This window comes from Eptesicus fuscus, chromosome 3 (assembly GCF_027574615.1).
Source record: "Eptesicus fuscus isolate TK198812 chromosome 3, DD_ASM_mEF_20220401, whole genome shotgun sequence".
Taxonomy (NCBI): Eukaryota; Metazoa; Chordata; class Mammalia; order Chiroptera; family Vespertilionidae; genus Eptesicus; species Eptesicus fuscus.
This window is the reverse complement of record NC_072475.1, coordinates 29071000-29090480: the sequence shown is the minus strand read 5'-3', so window position 1 is coordinate 29090480 and position 19481 is coordinate 29071000. Positions and strand designations below refer to the sequence as shown.

At 41.1% G+C, this 19481-nt stretch overlaps 1 protein-coding gene and 1 non-coding gene across 8 annotated transcripts in view; both read left to right on the top strand.

Annotated features, from left to right (window-relative positions):
* GOLIM4 (golgi integral membrane protein 4) overlaps positions 1–19481 on the top strand; it is a 75884-nt gene that overhangs the window by 34598 nt on the left and 21805 nt on the right. For 5 of the 7 annotated variants that reach the window (XM_008142263.3, XM_028146552.2, XM_054713707.1 and 2 more), the window contains exons 2-8: positions 5013–5087; positions 6327–6376; positions 7981–8034; positions 9253–9403; positions 16120–16202; positions 16747–16830; positions 19098–19256. In XM_008142263.3, the coding sequence (XP_008140485.2) occupies positions 5013–5087; positions 6327–6376; positions 7981–8034; positions 9253–9403; positions 16120–16202; positions 16747–16830; positions 19098–19256 (656 nt within the window). The remainder of the gene's footprint in view (positions 1–5012; positions 5088–6326; positions 6377–7980; positions 8035–9252; positions 9404–16119; positions 16203–16746; positions 16831–19097; positions 19257–19481) is intronic. The other 2 variants (XM_028146558.2, XM_054713708.1) reach the window with 1 other exon arrangement.
* On the top strand, positions 11099–11231 carry LOC114231841 (small nucleolar RNA SNORA31). Its single transcript, XR_003617832.2, has one exon. It is a non-coding gene; the product is annotated as a small nucleolar RNA SNORA31 (small nucleolar RNA).

Here is a 19481-nt window from a genome sequence, read left to right as displayed (position 1 = left end):
TATTAGTTCATCTTGACGGATGCCCTTGACTTCAGAGTATAAATAGAAAAATAGAGATAGGTGACAAGGATTGATTAGCGATCCTCCTTCTAAGCGAAACTATAAACCTGTCTGGATAAATCACTAGCTCGAAAGCCTGGAGAATGCATTTTAAAAGAAATAAGGGTAGTGTGTGTTTATATGTGTGTGTGTGTTTAATTGATAGGGAAATTTTCTAGAAGAGCTGCAAGGGCACAAAGATTGTCTGGTTTTACTGTCCTTCAGTTTTTATTTAAAATATTGGTTTGTGCTCTAACAGGTTTGGCTCAGTGGTCCCAGGTTCGATTCTGGTCAAGGGCATGTACCTTGGTTGCAGGCACATCCCCAGTAGGAGGTGTACAGGAGGCAGGTGATCGATGTTTCTCTCTCATCTATGTTTCTAGCTCTCTATCCCTCTCCCTTCCTCTCTCTCTACAAAATCAATAAAAAATTTAAAATAAATAAATAAATAAAAAATAAATAAATAAATAAATAATTGGTTTGTGAGTTTTACTAAGCTATTAGAATGATTATTTACTTTATCTTTTTTTAAGTGGAATTAAAAAATTTGTTTAAGAAAACTAAAATCAAGATCTTTTCATATATATATATATATATATGTATATATTTATTTTATTTTATTTTGTTATTATTAGACTTTAATTTTAGGATTGAGAGGACCCATTTGATTTCCTCTCAGGCACTTTTAAGTCATCACAGCAGATAAGTGAAAAAATATTTTAGTATTTTTTGGTATTTACCCCATGCTTGGGCAGTGTTCTAAGCACTTGACATATATTAACTCATTTAACCCTGACATCCGTCCAAAGAGACAGGTACTGTTATTACCACCACACACCATATAAAGAAACTGAAGTACAAAGCTCAGTAACTTGCCCCTTAAGGAATGGATCTGGGATCTGAATTCAGACTCCAGAGCCTATGCTCTCAACCATTATATTACCGCCTGCCTCTTTCCCTCTCCCCTTCTTTCTAGAATTTCCAATTCCAAGGATTAATTTTCACTCCCACTGCCTTTTACCTCATGTGGATTCCTCGGCTCCCAATTTGGGGTTCCTTTTCGGCCTGTTTTTCTTTCTCTGGCCTGATGAAGAACCGCGCTTCAACTTCCCACCTGCCACTACTGCTTTCTCACCTCCTTCCTTGGGGATTGTCTCCAACTCTCAAACCACTTTTGCATTCTTAAGTCATATTACATCAGAACTAGAAGCTGGTGCTACGATAATGGCTTGACCAGTTCTGAGTAAGATAATATCAATTAATAGTTAATTACCGCATGGTTTCTACGTATATCCTCTATTCCTGTTTAGCACATCCTTTTTTTCTACTACATTTACAAAAATACATTCTCTTGCCTTAGTTCTTGTTGTGACGCCATTTTTTATTCTTTATTTTTTGTATTTATGAATATGTCTTAGATGTCCCAAGATCTTTGTCTTTGGACTAAAATCCACAAACATGGTCTCCTCATTGTGGACATCATAGAGCATCTCTTCAGGTGATTTATGAAAGTTCATAACTGTGTATCCTAGGATCTTCTGGCTCTTGAGACACACGGCTGTTCGTATGCTGAGTGTATAAATTCCCATTGAGCGTAAAGCTGTCAGAGACAGTTGTGTGATTCAGGATGACAAATGGGTACTGTGGATCAGCTCTTGGCACGTTATCTTCCTGACTGCATTGCAGGGAAGAGGATAAAGAAAAGAATGGAGCCCCATCTCCCACCGCCCCACACCCAGTGCCCTCACCCCATCCCCCACACTCCCTCTCTGTTTAATGTAATCTACTCCTCTCTTATTGAAGATGAAATCATACCCATGAGTTTTCTGCTTCCCAAGACAAAGATAATGATTACTGAGTCCCATACAGCATTGAGTTTGCAATAGTGAGTTTATAGTAATCGCTGCTGTATATTAAACAAAGAAGGATTTCTCAGGATTGAAATTTATGAATGCAGCTTCCCCCCTCTGTCCTTCCTCTTCCATGATATTTACTATATAGAGTCTGAGATGGCTGGGGATGGGTGGTGAGCAGTCCCCTCATATATGTGTTCTTGACAATACTGCAGGTTTGTTTTGTTTTGTTTTGTTTTAATTATGGGTGTTTCTAAGCTGAAATTGTTAGCCTCTAAGGGACCTGGCACCCTCAGGAGCCCCTGGGCCAGAAACCCCAGCTGCCCCTTCAGTTCCATTGGAGCAAGGTCTTGACTACTTTGCCTGTTTCTTTCTTTGAAAGGAGTGCACATGCTTGCTGAAATCGTCTGTAATATGTCCAATTAGTGCACCAAAATTCCCTTTTCACCGGCCCATTTATGTTCTTGGGACCTTCTACCCAGAAGGAACTTTGGCCAGTGGACTGGAGTTGAAGGTGTGTTTTCCTTCTAGCTGGGGAGCTTAGGTATTCCTGTGGCATCCCATCCTTACCTCTGTCATGTTATATCATGACAGCACTGTAATCCGTCTGTTTCCCTGTAAGTTTCCCCGACCTGACTGAAATGCTCCAAGACTATGAGCCTGCAGTTCAGGGCTTGGCTTTAGTTGTTATAAAATAGCACTGATCTCTGTTCTCCCTGCTTCATCCCAAACATCATGCAAGATGGTACTGTTGGTATCGATCCAAGGAAACTCTTGTTAATAGGATCCTAGAAATCGATGAGAGATTTAAATACAGATATGTCTGAACAAACGTGATTTCTCAACAATGGACTTGCAGCCAAGCATTTTGGAGTGCAACTACCTTCAGTCTGATTTCATGCCTCTGTGCCTTTCTCCCTGTGGTGTCTTCCAGAAGTGCCTTTGACCTGGGCTGCTTCGTCTCTCTCTTCACTCTCAAGGCAGCCAAGAGATCACCTCCTCTGAGAAGCCTCCCCTCACCCTTCACCCCTCTCCCATCCAGAGCTCATCCCTGTTTTCCTCTGGGTGTAAATTTACTTTTATCATGCCACATGTATTTAGCTCTAATTATTTACAAATTACCCACCCCATTTCCCATGTTAGACTGCACATCTTGGGGCCAAGGCCCATGTCTATTTATTTTGCGTTTCTACTGATAATGTGGTTCCAGGTACATAGTAGGGGCTAAGTAAATGCGGAGTTGTGTTAGATTCCTTTATAAGAGCACAGGAGTGGGGTGGTGAATAGAATAGGAACTCGGATGGAGAAAAGGTTTGCCACAGGGGTTATTATAATGACCAGTGGAGGGCTGAGGGTGAGGAGAAAGACGAGATTGGGACAGGCATGCTATCAGAGATGACACCATACAGGTTTGGGTGGTGTGGACAGAGGTGTTAGCAGAGGTGTGAGTAGAAGTAGGGGCTGTGGTAGTTGTAGGTGGACCCCTGGGAATTGGAGGTTAATATGAGATGACAAGACGGGATACGTGGTATGGGGAAAAGGTGGAGGACCCAGGAGCTGATGGCCATGTTGGAGGTTGGACAGCAGTAGCTGGTAACTGGCAGCTGTGACAGTGGGGAAAGGATGGGAAGAGAGACAGGAAATTCCTTCAGCGGCAAGAGATTGTAGCAGGTGTGTGGGGGGCATTGCTGTGACCCTGGCAACTTTGGACGGCCAGTTGTGTTGGACAGGTGTATAAGCTGTCCATGGTCGGTCAGCGATTACTGATTAAATTGTATCTTAGGTATTTGTGGGGAGCTGGGGGCTGGTAAAAGAACCAACTGACAGGCTTGGCTTCGCTTGCCAGGGGATGAGATCACATGTGACCATAATGCTGAACAAACAGGAATCAAATGGTACATCCGAAATTTCATTTATCCTCTCCTTCCCGTCATCGCCTGTTCAAACCACTCTGTGGGGTTGCATTTCAATCCCCAGATGAAATCTCTGCCTGACTTAGTTTCTTCTTAGCTTCTCTCAGATTAAAAAAAAAATCTTTCTTGTGTTATAATTATGTAGTGTAATAAGTATTGGTACATCAGTAATCACATTACAATCTATAAATGTATCAAAGTAACACTGCTGTCTACCTAGAACTTAACCAGTGTGACACATCACATTATTTCAATAAAAATAAACTTTCAGTAACTTTTATCCATAGACAGTCTAGGCTTAGTAAGTATCTGGTCTAGTCCCGTGTGACACCGTATGTTATTCATGCAGAGGTAAACCCTCTCCCTCTCTAGCAGCTCCTTTTTGCTGGAGTGTGAAGCCCGTATCTGGGAAGAGAGTTCTGGTAGAAGTCTTCTCCCCACTTGTCCTCTAACACCTCTGCTCTTCCTCTCCTACTCACCAGGCAAACCCTGGTGTAGGCAGGGGTGAGAGTGCAGGAAGGTCACAGCATGACATCGCTCTGCCATTCATTTCTTCTGGCCAAGGCAGCTGTGAGCCTGACTTGTTCTTTTGTGGGCAGTTCTGTAGGTTCTTTGGAATGTCCATCCCTCTTTCATTTCTGCGGCTCTTTCACCTATGTTTTCCCTGATGTGGGGACATACACCTTCTTTCTCATTCCACGGGTGTGCTGCTGAGGTTTTCTCACCTGCACACAGCAACCTGAATTCGAATTCAGATCACGTTGGCTTGGCAGTGCTGATGGGATATCTATGTGGAAACACCCTATTAGGAAATACTCAAGTGCTTAAGAGAGAGGCAGGAGTTAGAAGTACACATGTGCGGTGAATGCTATGCAGATGGTGGTTGAAGTCATGAGAGTGGACATGGTTGCCCAGAAAGAGACATGGAACTTCACAGAGATGCTCATTTTAGAAGCAGGACAAGGAAAAGGAGCTGGCAGAGGTGGCCACAGCCCCTTCCGGAGTACTGGTTCTATAACGGGGCACACTATACAGGGGTCAGCCCAGAATTATGTTGATTATTGCATCTATTTTTTACCCAAAATGTGGAAATTATACATACATACATTTTTATTTTCATGTTTCCTGCTATCTTAAAAAAATGATATTAATTTTACTTTAGAATTCTTTTTCTTTAAAAATAAAACTTAACTCTTTTTTCCCCCAGTTGTGTATGAACACAGATCAAGATTAGAAAAATCCTTGCAAAAGGAAAGACTTGAACATAAGAAAGCAAAGGAAGGTAAGTAATGAAACGTCATGTATTTGCTTTACTATTTTTTTTGCTAAGAAATTGATATTAACTCAAAGTCAGTTTTATAGGTAGACAGAGATGTCAAGCAATTTGCTGTGCCTTGTACATTAAAATAATTTCTGCTCAAGACTGGATTTAGAATCTTTCAGTGTGTGCCACCTTGAGGTAGTTCATATATTGGTTATATATACCATTTCAGAAATAAACAGCTTTCTATTTGAATATTATACATATAGGTTACTAATACCTGGAACTTTTATCTACAAACATCCAGAAAATAACAGTATGCATTGTCCAGAATATGACAAATTTTATATATACATAGGCGCGCGCACATATATACAAATTTATAACATAATAAATTGATCACATTGTATGATATCTTTTCAGTTATGAACCTGTTTTTATCTTGTGAGGGCTTTTATTGGACAGCTGATTGGTTCATTTAGAAAAAAAATAACACAGCACAGATATTAGGCAAATGCTATGATTTTTAATCATAATTTTGGTATAAAGCATAGGCTTTATACAGCTTGTGATTTAAAGTTACCTGCTTTTTTATGTTTATTCACATTTTGTGATAAATCTTGAGATTGAAATTAGGTGTTCTGTATAATTAACTCGGTGGGTAGAAGGAGGGAGAACACCGGAGGGCAGTATTGATTAGGATGTTTTGGTGACCCTTGGATTAAGCCTGTGTGAAGAATAGGAGTTTAACAGCATTCAGATGCTTTGATCGGATTTGGATTTTTCTTGTCTTCAAATGCAGAGTGATTTTACAGGGCCATCTAGTGGCTAATATGCTTTAGGAGCTTGAAAGATGGTATTCTCTTCAGGGCCTGAGTGATTTCAGTGCCATCTAGTGGGTAGCAGTAAATCACCTCTGTCTTTAGGTGTGCTGCTTGTTTTTTTCCACTTTAATTTAAAGGCTGGTTAATTACAGAGTGTGCATTTTAAATGCACTTTTAATCAGTTGGTTATAATGCAGATATTGTTGGTGCTAGATTTACAGCTTTAAGGTGAAGAGGAAAAATATATAATAGTTTTTTAACTTTTTCTAAAGTATGGAGAGGCAAAATAAAGTATATATAACTCACCAAGTAGATTGTTTTAAACCTAGAACTTTTTTTGTAAGCCTGAGTAAAGTTTGCCTTTATTCTTTTAGATGTTTAAAAATTTCACAAAGAATGAACTTACTCTCTATTTCTTCCATTTTGTATTTTCTAGATTTTCTTGTTTATAAGTTAGAAGCACAAGAAACACTAAATAAAGGAAGGGTAAGTTGTCTTTTTAGTTTTTATTTCATGAAATTTAGGAGAGGAAATTGTTGCAAAAGCTTTTTCTCTGTTGATCATTAGTATTGTAGGGCTGAAATACATTTTTTTTTTTTTGGCCACCAAACATATTTAAGAGGGAGACTTTAAAAATTGTTCTTTTAAAACCTATCTTTGCTTATCGCAATATTTATGATAGCAATGCATTGGGAATAGCTTAATCTTCAATAATAATAAAAATTATTTTTATTCATTGATTTGTTCATTTGTTTTGCATCTTTCCTATAGAATGTAATATTTATTTTGGTTTGCGTTTGCACAGACATTACTGTGTAATGTCTAACACAGTACTGTGGTGCTTTTGTGTACCCAAGTGCTCTTCACTCTCAAAGCTAACCCGGAGATCACCACCTCTGAGAAGTCTTCCCTCGCCTCTCTCCCATCCAGAGCTCATCCAAACACATTTGTCGAATGCATAAATTAATAAAAATGATATTGGCCTTAAAAAGTTTTCAAGTCCAAATTAACTGGGAAAAAACTAGCCTTTCTTTTACTCTAAAAAAAAAAAGTAAGCTTTAGTTGAGTAAAACATTCGTGTTTTGAGGTCTTAAAACTGAGAAGAGTCAGTTCGTTGGGTAGCTGGGAGGCTATTACTTGCTTTAAAAGCTCTGACCCAAACTGTGTGCATTCTGTTGTGCAATTTATGCTGTAATTTCACTGTAACTTAAAATAAAATAGTAAAGCAATGAAATAAAATGAGAAAGCAAAAATGCAGTTTATTTTAGAAGCTGTACAAACTATGAGCTGGGAAATGATTGAGAGCATGTCCTTGTACGGGCCATGCCGTAAGCCAGGAGTGTGGCGTGTGAGGTATGACACAGCATGGGAGAGAAAACCCTCAGATGTCTTGTGTACTAGCTGGTCATGGCTCCCAGGACAGTGGACGTATGTGAGACCCGCATGTGAAGGTGTCCCACTGGGATCCAGTGATCTGCTCCTGGAACATGGACCCGCTGTAGGCTCAGGCTCAGTTTTCAGCCCTGGCTCTGCTCTTGAAGGAAACATTGGCCCTTGATCTGCTCCTTATCCTTTCTAATTCTCACTCTGTGCAATGGAGTCTCACTGGGATAAAGCAGTGGATGGAGAACTTTTTGCCCACTGAAGCTCAGGGAAGGAAAGCAGATTGTCTCTCCCCTCCCGTGAGCCAAGCTAAGCTTGTGAGACCTGGTCCTTGTTGGTTCAGCCCCATCTGCCCCTGGAGCCCCGGCACAATGTATGATTATCTGTCTTGGGACAAGCTCCTCCGTGCACCTGGGCCTGAGCTCTTCTGGATGAGAGAATGGAAGTCTTCTCCAAGCTGCTATTTTATGATTCCATGTCCTCTTTGTCATTACTATAACCTAGCAAACTTATGGAATGTTAAAACGTTATTTCTGCTATTATATTAAGGACATGGCCTTAGAGACATCCTGGTTCAAGTGTAAATTCATTTTAGCATACACAAGCAAAATAAATGAAATTCTTCCATTAAGACTTTTAAGCTGTGTTTAGTAAAAGAGCCAGATTTTTTAAATCTTTGTGTTAACTATTTTCTTTTCAATTTACAGCAAGATTCTAATAGTAGATACAGTGCATTGAATGTGCAGCATCAGATGTTGAAAGTGAGTAATTTAATGTTGTTCTTTCGGAATGAGTGAAAGGATTAATTAAGTAACTTAAGTGATTAAGGACAGTTACAGAAAGTTGATTTCTAATATAATATGGTATATTAAAGTTATATTTGGCTCAAAATGATATGTAAGTATAATGCCCCATCATATTTTTACCTTTTTACAAAGAACATTTAATTTATTATACATTTTCTTATAAATCAGACTCTCTGGTCAATTACTATTTTTGTTTTTCAAGGCTTTTTGTTTGTTTAATTTTTCATGGTGGTTTCTCTTAGATATTTTCTTTATTTAGACACACTGCAGGCAGTAAACTATTTAAATGCCTCATTTGTGCCACTAATATTTAAAAAGCTTTTTTACTGACTTCTTTGAGAGAGAGAGAGAAACATCGATTGGCTGCCACCCATATGCACCCGGACCAGGGATTGAACTGCAAACTAGGTATGTGTCCTAACCGGGAGTTGAATCCACAGCCTTTTTGGTGTATGGGACTTTGCTCCAACCAACTGAGCCACCCAGCCAGGGCAGTAGGGCAAGTACTTTTTATTGAAACCAGAATCTTTTCTATTATCAAGAAAGCAGTTCTTGAAATACAGCAGATAACCTTTCACATGAAGCATTTGGAGACTGTATAATTTATGTAAATTGTCATTATAGCATAGTACTATAATGAGGGGTAAGATAAATAAGAATAATTCAGTATACAATCAATTAATGCTTCCCCAAAAGGGAAGAATCTTTTTTTCTCCCTTCTTTAAACTGGCTTACCAGGAAGGCTGAAAATCAAAGAAGGGAAATAAAAAATGGTTTTAGGAAAACATCAGATTGAAAGAGGAAGTCTAGAATATCCACAGAGGGTTAGTTTTTCCATTAGCTTTACCTTGTTTCCAGAGTAATTTGAGTGTCTGGGAATTTCCCCATATCCCTCCCTTCTCCATCTCCCATGCTAACTTCTAAGTTCTTATTGTTTCCATTGATGTTAAAAATTAGGAAGAATATTATTTTTGGCCATGATCCCAAACTCATTATTTGAAATGTAAGGGAAACGGAGGTGAGCTGCTCAAATTAAAAGCAACCTGAAGAACATGAAACCTCCTCCTTCATTCGTTCTTACTTTCTTGCAAGAGAAAGACTATGTTGTTGGGAAATAGACTCTTTTTATCATTTAGATAATCTACATTTTTACTCAAAGTCTCATTTTTGCAGAGTCAGCACGAGGAGCTAAAGAAACAGCACAGCGACTTGGAAGAGGAGCACCGCAAGCAGGGAGAAGACTTCAGTAGGACGTTTAATGACCATAAGCAGAAATACCTGCAGCTGCAGCAGGAGAAAGAGCAGGAACTTTCTAAGCTGAAAGGTATTTGGAAATCTGCTTCGCCAGTTCATATGGAAATAAGTGCTCATAGCAGTGTTGCAGTAGAACAACAGACTGATTTATTTCTTGTTTGCATGGTGGTTGGTTTATCTGTGGTCCTTTCCTAGCCACTTACTTCTTTGTAACATTCCACATTTATCCTTATCTCTTTGGTTTGTTGAGGGAAGCAGAGAATCGTTAGTGTTTTTCAGTGGGCACCTTGGCCAAATTGGGTAAGACAGTTCTTGCGTGTATGTGTTGCAAGACATTTGGCATCTCTGACCTCAACCCACAAACTGCCATCCCATCCGTGCTCCCCAGTCCTTGCAATGATCAAAATTTTTGATGGTGAAGCATTTCTTAAAATCTTCAAGGGGAAGAAACACTTCTGAGTGGTGGCTCATAGTAGCTTGCCATAGCTCAGGCTCTTAGAGTCCGCCTGCCCCGGTGAACCTTGGCCTCTTCAGGCACTAGCTGTGTGACCAGGGCCAGTTGAGAAATCACCACCAGCTTCATTGTCCTCATCTGTAAAACCAGGATGTTCATACACAGTACCAGCCTCGTAGGGTTGATGCGAGGATTAAATAATTTATGAAAAGCTCCTAGAACAGCTATTGGTCTGGGGTAAACCTTCAGTACAAATAATTGCCATCAACATCAGCATCAGGTATTTTCGTAGGAATATGGACAGAATGTGTCACTTCTCCAAGTACTTGTGAGTTTTGGAAATGAGAAGTAGCACATTCAGTGATTAATAAATATTAAATAATATTAAATTTAAGTAAACTATTAAAATAAGTTCAAAGTGCAAACAATGGTTTAAAAAATACATGGTATCTCCAAAAACAGTGGTGAAATCTGAATAAGGTGTATAGTCTAGTTCAGTGGTCGGCAAACTCATTAGTCAACAGAGCCAAATATCAACAGTATAACGATTGAAATTTCTTTTGAGAGCCAAATTTTTTAAACTTAAACTTCTTCTAACGCCAGTTCTTCAAAATAGACTCGCCCAGGCCGTGGTATTTTGTGAAAGAGCCACACTCAAGAGGCCAAAGAGCCGCATGTGGCTTGTGAGCCGCAGTTTGCCGACCACTGGTCTAGTTAATTGTACTTGTGCCAAACAATTTATTGGTGTTTGGAGTAGTACACTACATTTATATACAGTGTGATCATTGAGAGAGGTGGGTGATGGATACCTTGGACCTCTCTGTGTTTTTTTTCTTTTAATATTTTTTATTGATTTCAGAGAGGAAGGGAGTGGGCAAGAGAGAGATAGAAACATCAATGATCAGAGAGAATCAATGATCAGAGAGAATCATTGATTGATTGATTGACTGCCTCGTGCACGCCCCACACTGGGGATCAAACCTACAACCCAGGCATGTGCCCTGACCGGGAATTGAACCATGACCTCCTGGTTCATAGGTCAATGCTCAACCACTGAGCCATGCCGGCTGGGCAGACCTCTCTGTGTTTTTTTATGCAACATTTTGTCTATAAGTATTTCAAAATAATGTTTCAAAAAAAGGCTCGTAGGAGGAATTAAGTAGCCACTGAGGCAAATTACAAAGGGTCAAGGTGGTCTTATAGTTGGGCTGGGTGTCAGCAGATGATTCCCTCGAGGTGTAGACATGTAGGAGCTTTGGCTTTTTGGTGATGCAGCTGGTGGTGAGGGGTCATTAAGATAACAAAACAGCAATGCATCTATTTGACAGACCTGGAGCAGTTACTATCTGTTGCTACGGTTACAGTGCAGATGCAAGAAAAAAGGGTCCTCGCGCTTTCTGTCTGTCTGATTGTGGCAGCCAAGATTGAATGGGGGAATACAAAATAATAATAATGATGATAATAATAATCCTATATAATGAAAGCCTAATATGCAAATCGACAGAATGGTGGAAAGACCGGCAGAACAACCAGTCACTATGATGCACATTGACCACCAGGAGGCAGATGCTCAACGCAGGAGCTGCCCCCTGGTGGTCAGTGTGCTCCCACAGGGGAAGCGCCACTCAGCCAGAAGCCGGGCTCATGGCTGGTGAGCACAGCAGCGGTGGCGGGAGTCTCTCCCGCTTCCTTGGCAGTGCTAAAGAGCAGCAAGCCAAGCAGTAAGGAGCAGCGAGCAGGCAGGCAGTAAGGAGCGAGTGTTCCCGGACTGAAAGAGAGTGCAGGCCAGGCTAAGGAACTCACACACTACCACCCCCACCCCACAGTGCACAAATTTCGTGCACCGGGCCTCTAGTATATCTCTCTCTCTCTCTCTCTCTCTCTCTCTCTATCTCTCTATCTATATATATATATATATATATATATATATATATATGTGTGTGTGTGTGTGTGTGTGTGTGTGTATACACACACACATATATATATATACATATATATAAAAGGCTAATATGCAAAGTGTCCCCACTGGAGTTCAACCGGGAGACTGGGAGTTCTATCACTCGCTATGATGTGCGCTGACCACCAGAGTGTGGTGCGGAACGAAGGAAGGCTCTGGCCAGCAGCCGGCAGCAGGGGAAGGGAGGCCCTGACCGGGGAACAGGAATGCCCCGATCAGCCCTGATCACCGGCCAGGCCTAGGGACCCTACCGGAGCATAAATTTCATGCACCGGGCCTCTAGTAATCTTATATAATAAAGAGGTAATATGCAAATTAACCCTTATGCCCTCACAAGATGGCTGCCTTTGACCAGGCCAGAAGGGGGGTTAGTGAGGGATGACCAAACGACTGAACAAGCAGGCTGCGTAGGGTGACCAGGCCAGCAGGGGGTTAGTGAGAGATGACCAAACGACTGAATAAGCAGGCTGCATGGGGCGACCAGGCCAGCAGGGGGCCCGTGAGGGGCAACCAGGATGGCAGAGGCGGACAGTTGGGGGCAACCAGGCCAGCAGGGAGGGCAGTTAGGAGCAACCAGGCTGGCAGGGAGGGGGCAGTTGGGGGCGACCTGGCCGGCAGCGGGGGCAGTTAAGGGCGACCAGGCCAGTGGGGGCGGGGGGGCAGTTAGGGGCGATCAGCCGGCACACAGAGACAGTGAGGGGCGATCAGGCCAGCTGGGGCGGGGACAGTTAGGGGCGACCATGCAGGCAGGCAGGCGAGCGGTTAGGAGCCAGTGGTCCAAGATTGTAAGAGGGATGTCCGACTGCCAGTTTAGGCCCAATCCCCGGGATCAGGCCTAAACCGGCAGTCGGACATCCCCCAAGGGTGCAGGAGAGGGTGCAGGCTGGGCGGAGGGGACCCCCCTCCCTGTGCACAAATTTCATGCACCGGGCCTCTAGTAATAATAATAACCAATCAAATGAAGGAAGAAAGATTGAGTACAAAAGCCCTCATAGAAATAGTGTAAAGCAAGCATGTCAAACTCAAAGGCTAACAGGGCCAAATAAACAAGGTTTAAGTTTATGTGGGCCGCAAAAAACAAAAGCTTCAATTTTCATAGAAACATAGGTTTATTTCAGTAGAGACATGCTGAATACAAAGGGCTGAAATAAATGAATAACCATTAACATAAAATAATAGAACATTTTAATAAAAATTATTATTTTTTCTTGAACATTAACTTACCAGACACTGAATAACTGCACAAATTAATAAGCGTAACGCAAATAAACCTATTTTTCTTGTTCTCCGAAAGTGAAATATTTCCTGTTGCGTGTACCAAACAAGTCAGTCCAAGACTAATGACGTGGCAATCGGCTGCTAAAATATTCGCTGCTGGTATTAGTGGAGAGAAATGGTGCGCCTACGCGTAAGGCGCATAAGGGAAATGAATGCAACACGATTATAGTAATCAGTCATTAGCAAATGTTGTAGTTTGTTATTAATAATTATGTATAACAAGATATTGTAAAAATTAAGTTACAAAATTTTTATTAAAATGATTTTTACATACCATTATATTGGCTGGGCTGCAAAAATATTCATTGTGGGCCACATGTGGCCTGTGGGTTGCGGGATTGACATGCTCGTACAGTAAAGGAAGAGAGAACCAGAGGACTCCCTGTCAGAAAGCACTTGCCCCGCCCTGGGAAGCCACACCTTTCAGTGTTGAGGGAAGAGACTTTGGCATAGTGGACACACTGTTTAGCATAGTGGATACACTGAGCTAAGCTGAGTAAATATATTAAATTACACTGATAATAAATAAATAGATTCTTTAAGGAAAAAGAAATACATTTCATAGGTGCCTGACCTGTGCTTGGCACACTTTACATAACTAGATCATACATATTTTAGCAGTATCCCTAAGGGCAGGCTTTCTTATGTCTACACTGTATTTACCCCTTTCTTTGAAACAAAATCCATGTGTAATAGTTTTAACAAATTATATATAGAAGTAAGTAATAAGAACCATGGAAAATAGGCGGACACATATGTGAGTTCTGCATACTAAGATAATTGGAGCCTGAACTTCCTGGCACCCAGGACAATAGGGAAATACGGAAAGTTATAGAGGCTCTTGTTATTAGAAAGAGAGAATATCCTGATACCTTATGGGGGTGGGGAGCAACAGAGACAAAGTGAGAGCACTAGAGAGAGAGAGAGAGAAGAGAGAGAGAGAGAGAGAGAGAGAGAGAGAACACTCTGCTACCAATTAATTTTTGGGAAAAATTTCTCAAAGAGACCTTAACCAACAGAGTGTGACAACACCCTGATGACACTGTTGTAAGTAATTTTCACACCAGCAGTTTTGTTTGATTATGATCTTTGATAAAGCTTGGGATAGTAAGTTAAAGGGATAGACGCAGCTCAGTAGTGGCAAACTAAGGTGTGTAGTCCAAGTGGTCTGTGTAGTCTAGAGGAGAGAATTTGGAATTCCTGGGGAGATGAGCTGATAGCATATAAGCTTAGATAATTATTCTTTTCATTTGCATCATCATAATAGCTGTCACTCAACAGATGTTTACCATGTGCCGGAACTAGGTGAGACGCTTCGTGCAATTATCTTATTTAATTCTCATAACAACCTGTGAGGCAGGCGTCGTGTTGAGCCTAATTTAACAGATGAAGAAGTTGAGGCTGGCTAATACGGCAGAAGCATGGGTGCCACTGCCATTGAGTTTATGGTCTGTAAGTGCTTTAAAAGCTGGCAAAGTGTGGGTACTTCAGGTGTGTGTGTTCCTGTGTGTGTAGACTGAAGTCCCATCCAGCCAGGGACATATTTATGGTCCCCTTGGATCACCAGTGGTCCTGTTTGGACCTTGAGAAAATCCATTATTCCATGTAGATGGACAAACCAATCACTGGCCACATTTCCCACCTTGTTGATCTCTCCCCCAAACCCCGTCACAAATCCAATGCCCAGGAGACGGCAGGGACGCCTAAGGAGTGAAGATGGACAGAAAAGATGTTGAATGCTGGCAACTGGCACTTTCCTTCAGTGCCAAGTGCCACATGGGAGAGTCAGGGTTTGTATGCAGGGGGGTGGCTGCCATTGAGGGGCAGTTTGCTCAGCATAGTCCAGTTGGCGTCTGCTGTCCCAGTAGCTCTTCTTGGAACATGAATTACACTGAGTGGCCAGATTATTATGATCTCTGAATGCATAATAATCTGGCCTCTCAGTGTATATCCTATAAAATAAAAGGCTAATAGGCAAATTGTCCCCTCAATTAGGAGTTCGACCAGTAGGCAGGCCGGCCAACTGCCCATGTCCCCTCCCCCTGGCCAGGCTGGACCCCACCCATGCACAAATTCATGCACCGGGCCTCTAATACACACACACACACACACACACACACACACACACACACACACACACACACACATTGAGTGACCAGATTATTATGTGTTCAGAGATCATAATATATCTGGCCACTCAGTGTATATGGTCAGCCTGCCACTGCCCAGCTTTCACTGAGCATTGCACATGAGAATCGGCCTAGTGTTGCCAGAGTCTTGATTTTGTAAATAGTGATGACTATTCAAATGTGGGAGATATATAAGCCAACATTGCAGTGGCAAAAAAAAATAATAGTCATTGTTGGCTGCCAATTTATAACATCTAATGTCCAGATACAGGATGTGAGAGAATTGCCAAGGAGGTAAGAGCAGTAGGTCTAGACTCTGAACGTTGCTAAGGCTGTATCCTGAATAGTAGGGCATAAGATTGGGGATGTTTTAGGACTTCACTATGATTGCTATTGTCTTATCCTGGAAAAACTTCCCTAGAACAGAGAATTTGGATCAGTCATGTACTCAATGGTAGGAGAACAAAAATGTATTTAGAATTTTCAACAGGTAAGTGAGATTTCTCTCTGTCTCTTATTTCTTGAGTTGCCTTTATGTTGAAATACCTTTTGGGGCAGTAGAAATGATTCATGCTCTGAGAAATAGGGTTTGTGCTTTTTGATAACTGTGTCCTAAATTTCTAAAGAGACTCATGTCTTAGACCACCCCTGCTCATCACATTTTATTCTTAAGGGCTTGCTTATTAACAGAAATATTTCATTTTTAACTCCCGAGTAATTAAAAATTCTTTACTTCTACAGTGTATAACCTGTTTACACATATTTAAATTACTGAATCAGATTGTATTGGGATATCCAACTGAATCTATGCCCTAACAGTATAATTTCTGTTGACTTGGAATATTATATTGTTAAAGTTCAAAATAAATCTTAAAACAAGTTATGTGAAGCTTCAGATATGAAAATATTAGAATCAAAAGCCTAAAAATTCTCAGGCTTTATGCATGATTTTTCTTTTTCTACAATAGAGACCGTGTACAATTTGAGAGAAGAGAACAGACAACTAAGGAAAGCACACCAAGACATACATACACAGCTTCAAGATGTCAAGGTAAAAACCTAACCATGCCTTTGACAGTTTAGTGTCTGCCTGATTTACTTGTGGAATGATTTAAAAGTCATTCCATGATTGACCTGCTCTACAAATCCACACTGTTTAATTAGGGCTTTGCATAAACTGCAGTGTGCCCAATACATTCACCACTATCGCATCGTAAGCTAAAATAAAAGATGGTCTGAAAATCCAAACATTTTCTTCAGTACTGAAATGATTCTTTTGCTAGATGGTTGCATTTTCATACGCTTTTTTTTTAATCAACAAAGGTTTATTAATATTGAAAGATTTGTTCCTTCGGTTTTGATTTCCTTGTAAATGATTATGATATTTGGGTAGCACATCCTAGATTTTGGAATACTGCCTTAATCATAGTCGTCTCTCTACAGCGATTTTGAAACTTAACAAATGCTGCGACAACAAACAAAGAAATAAACAAATAAGCAAGCAAGCAGTGTTTGGGTGGTCATACCACTGTCAGCCAAAAAAGAATTTGCCTTAGAATGTTAAAACTCAACATGTAAAATTCTTTTTTGTGTAGCAACAGCATAAGAATTTACTCACCGAGCATGAACATCTTGTAGTGACTTTGGAAGACCACAAGAGTGCACTAGCGGCTGCACAGGTTAGAAGAGTAGCAGCCTCTTTCGGTTCTTTTTTTCAAGTCTGCTTAACATTTCTGAATTCCTCGGTGCATGTAGTCTCCTAAAAGCCAATCTTCAGCGAGTTCCTTAGGGCCAAGCTATCCTAACCCTGAAGATCATGCATGCTTTCAAAATTCAATCAAGAGCATATTAAATAAACCTTTGGCTATTTTTTTTGCACTGATTGTGTAGCTCACATGACTGTTTCTATCTACCCTGCGTCAGCCCTTCCATGCAGCATTCTCGTTGTTTAAATCATAGAAGCTATCCTGTACATATGGTCTCTTGCCACTGACTGACCTGTGTCGACTCCTGCTTTAGAATTTATAGGATTTTTAGGATGTGAGCTACCTAAATGAATGATTGTCAGACTATTTCATTCCTCCCTTCCTTGCTGCCAGCATATCAGCCTACACACACTCCTTTTGGGACTAGGCTGATGTGTTGTTGGTGAAATGACAGAAATAAGAGATCTCATGTCAATAGAGAAGGAAAAAACAAGAGTTGTAAGTTGCATTTGTTCAGAGCCTAGAGCCGTCCCCGGCACACGGCAGGCCCTCACAGATGTTATTCAGTGAACAAACAGACAAACACTGGTGTTGGACAGCTTATTAAGGCAATGCCATACGGAGCGGTTCACTAGCAGCAGTGAAGAATGGGGTTGGCTGGCTCAGTCATTATGGCTTTTCAATCATTAGGTCTTCACTTTTCTTCTCCTGGAAGAATTAAGAGGAAAGGGCAAAGGAAAACCAACCCTCTCCCACCTAATAGGAGACCGTGTATTATCTTTTCTCTTTATAAAATGATTACAAGTGTAGTATGGTGTGTCCTGGAGCCTGCACTTTTAACCTGACCCTCCCAGGAGCCCTAACGCACATTAATGTTTGAGAACCACAGCATTAGCGCCATCAAAAATTACATATTTAGGAGGAAGAGAAAGAAGAAAGGCTAGAATGAAGGTTTGTGTATTCCTCCATATTTACCTTAAAATATTAAAAGTATCTCTACGTGGATGTCACTTGTTTTTTACTTTGACCTCCAAAGTTGGTTGGCGAGTGTTGTGGTAGATTTCTGGCCTAAGGGCCACTGTTAGCCGAATGGCACACCTTTGTACGAATTATAAAGACGCACTCCAGTGAGAGACTTAGGAGGCAGACTTCGTCACCTTATTTTATTTTATTGTATTTTTCCATCACCATTTGCCCCTCTGTGCCCCCGCCCCCTTTGTGTGAATTAGAGAGAGGCAGAAAGGCGCCTCCTCCCGGGGGTGGGAAGCACCGTGCAGATGCTTTGGCAACAGGAGCACCTGCGGGTTCTCGTCTCCAGCGCCCGCTCTGCTGTGCACCCCGAGCGAGGCGGCCCCGTCCAGGAGGCTTGTTCAGAAAAAGACGTCTGTGTTTGTGTGTCTGTAAGTGTGTGTTTGTACGCACAGCCTTTCTGTTTTAGGGTCACAGTGTTGGTGCATAGGATGAGCTAAGTATAAATAGTGTCTATTCGTTTTCTTAGTTAAGATGTGATTTTTTTTCTACCTTTTTAGCTCCTTATATTAAAAATAATTGCACATACATACACAAATATATCTAAAAGGTATACTCTTTTTTTCTACCTACATTAGTGCATTCATCACTTTATTTAAAAGAAAAGTACATTCAGAATTGAGAAATAAAAATCCAGCCTCCCTTCGTATTTGTGCTGTTTCTTTCCAAAAACCGCCGAGCACAATACACAGTACTGGAAATGTTTTGGAGAGTAAGGAACCCTATTTGAGCAAAAAGAGGGTAGCTTGAGTGATTTTATATATATATATTCAGTTACTTATCTTAAACTTACTCCTTTCCACTGAAAAATGTTACTTGGAAAATATATCTGCACCAGTATTTATAATTATGTGAATTTTTAATAGATTTTTAGATGCTATAAAACTGATTGCATAGGTGTCTTCTAATAATGATATTTATACTAGGAAGTTATTTATAAAAATTCTGACTTTGTTTAATGTAGCATGGGAAACTAACACCTATCTTTGACATTTTTTTCTCTGTTCCCTGTAACTCTGATTCTAATTTGCATGTGCTTTAAAAAGGTTAAGCATGTCCGAGTAAGAATAGCTGATGCATGGAAACAACCTTCATATTTTCTCCAGCTTGTATTTAGGTATACTACTTTTGGCGAGTCTTCCAGTGAACCCTAATGCCCATCCACGAGTGATATCTTTTTCCTCTCTTCCAATTGTGCAATTGCTATGCAGACTCAAGTTGCAGAATATAAACAGCTGAAGGACACTCTGAATAGGATTCCCAGCTTTCGAAGAGCAGAACCGGCAGAGCAGCCAAGTGTTACTCAGGCGGCACATTCCCCACAAGGCGACACCACAGCACGGGAGAATCCAGACCGGGAGCCGCAGGAGGTAAGGCTGGTAACCCGAGGTCAGGCCCTTGTCCCCTGTCAGGCTGCCACCAGGTGAACTGCGCTTCCTGCACAACAGTGGTTCCCAGATCGCAGTGTATGTCAGAGCCCCCAGCAGGGCTGTTAATACACAGGTGGCGGGGCCCAGCCCAGGGTTCAGATTCAGATAATTGAGAGTGAGGCCTGGGGATTTTCCTTTCTTCTTCTTCTCCTTCTCTTTCCTCCT